This window comes from Fopius arisanus, unplaced genomic scaffold (genome assembly GCF_000806365.1).
Source record: "Fopius arisanus strain USDA-PBARC FA_bdor unplaced genomic scaffold, ASM80636v1 scaffold00418, whole genome shotgun sequence".
Taxonomy (NCBI): domain Eukaryota; kingdom Metazoa; phylum Arthropoda; class Insecta; order Hymenoptera; family Braconidae; genus Fopius; species Fopius arisanus.
The window spans coordinates 4,638-6,256 of record NW_011888157.1 but is presented as its reverse complement, the minus strand read 5'-3'; the positions used below and the strand labels follow the sequence as shown (position 1 = coordinate 6,256).

Below are 1,619 nucleotides of genomic sequence, written 5' to 3'. Positions count from 1 at the left end.
TTAATAATCTCCAACAGCCACGTGCACGACAAAACTGCGTCACTTCCGGGTAAAGGATTCCCGATTCGTGGCTCCATCGTCGGCCAAATCGAACGCCCATTTATCATCCAAATTATAATAGAGGCTGATGACATCTTCCGGCTTCCCCAGGATCCCCGATGACATCCTCAGCAATCACGTGGTGGCGCGTAATTTAATTCAAAATTAAAACAAAATAAATCAAAATAATGATCTCCTCTCTTCTCAAAACTCTCGCCATTGAAGGTGACTTCCCGTCTGGTGGAAGTCTCAAAAATCGCGAAACGGACGAGAAATAGTAACGGGTAAAATACCACGTTACAACTGACCCTCCCCAGACCGAACGCGATGGCCAATTCTTTAAGGGCAACCAAAACCAATGAAAATTTATTCCACCAGACGAAGTCCAACCACTTCAATCAGCGAGGTTCATTGCTAACCAATCAGAATCAAAATCATCAAACAGAGGGATTCCCGAAAAAGGTTAGACACAATCACAAAATCAGAACAATCATATATCACCGGTAACCATTTATTTTCAAGGGGTTACGTAACCCAATTACTCGGTTAACAACGTCAAACCAGATAATTCACCATAATTTAATTATTACGATTTTTTTTTATAATATTTGGCACGACGAGGTTGCAATCGGCTAAGGTACCATTGAGGAGGTTCAAGCGAGAACTTGTGAGGATCGCAAAAAGGGCAATCTTCTCCAATAACCCCCTGGGTTCCACAACCCCAACAAACCGTTCCATGAGGTAATGGACATCTGTTAACTGAGTGATATGGGTTGTGGCAATTAAAGCAGCCATCAATGTCAAATACAACTCCAAATAATGAGGGAGACTCCACCAATTTGTGTACCCAGTCCAAAGAATTTTCGAACGCCTTGCGACGAGAAATCAAAGGACAAGAAGTATAAGATGAATCAGATCCATCCGTCTGAGTTCCGATGGTACGCAACCAAACTTTCGGTGGTCCTTCCACATGGCTATCACTGGGAATATATATTTCTCCCTTGACCAATTCAATAGAGGCTGGAGTCTTGCATTTTTCGCAAGAGTACCATGGCATCGGAAATGCCGATAATGATACTGGTGAAAGAATTGTGACCCTCTCTGGAATCACCTCTACCTCAAACCTAATTGAGTTTCTAGGGTGCCAACCATCTTCGAAAATAATCGAGACCATCAATGACTCCAGTTCTTCAACTAGAACTCGTTGGCGATCACGATCCAATCTTCTCCATACCAAAATTGTGTCCGACAGTCGCAACCATTGGTTAAAATTCATTCGATTCCACATCATAGCTGTAATAAATTTCCCGAAGAAATAAAGAAAAATAAAATGGGAAAAGCAAAATTAATCATAAAAAAAAAATGTCAAATGGCAACGTAACTAGTACACAATCAAATCATAGTTCAAAACAAAAATGACGTAATTTCAAATCCGAATCTGCACGACAAATCAAAATCATGAGATCGAAGTAACATAACTTTCAAATTCGAATCCTCGCACAACTAAGTCGCGAAACCGAAGTAACATACAAATCCGACTCTACGCAAAACTAAGTCGCGAGACCGAAGTAACATACAAA

At 40.9% G+C, this 1,619-nt stretch overlaps 1 protein-coding gene across 1 annotated transcript; it reads right to left on the bottom strand.

The window, feature by feature from the left end:
- Window positions 1-534: 534 nt before the first annotated feature.
- On the bottom strand, window positions 535-1,331 carry LOC105272919 (uncharacterized; the record flags this gene model as incomplete). The annotated part of the gene is given in 1 exon segment (XM_011315153.1): window positions 535-1,331. A coding segment is annotated over 1 exon segment (706 nt), but the record flags the coding sequence as incomplete, so codon positions are not given.
- Window positions 1,332-1,619: the final 288 nt, after the last annotated feature.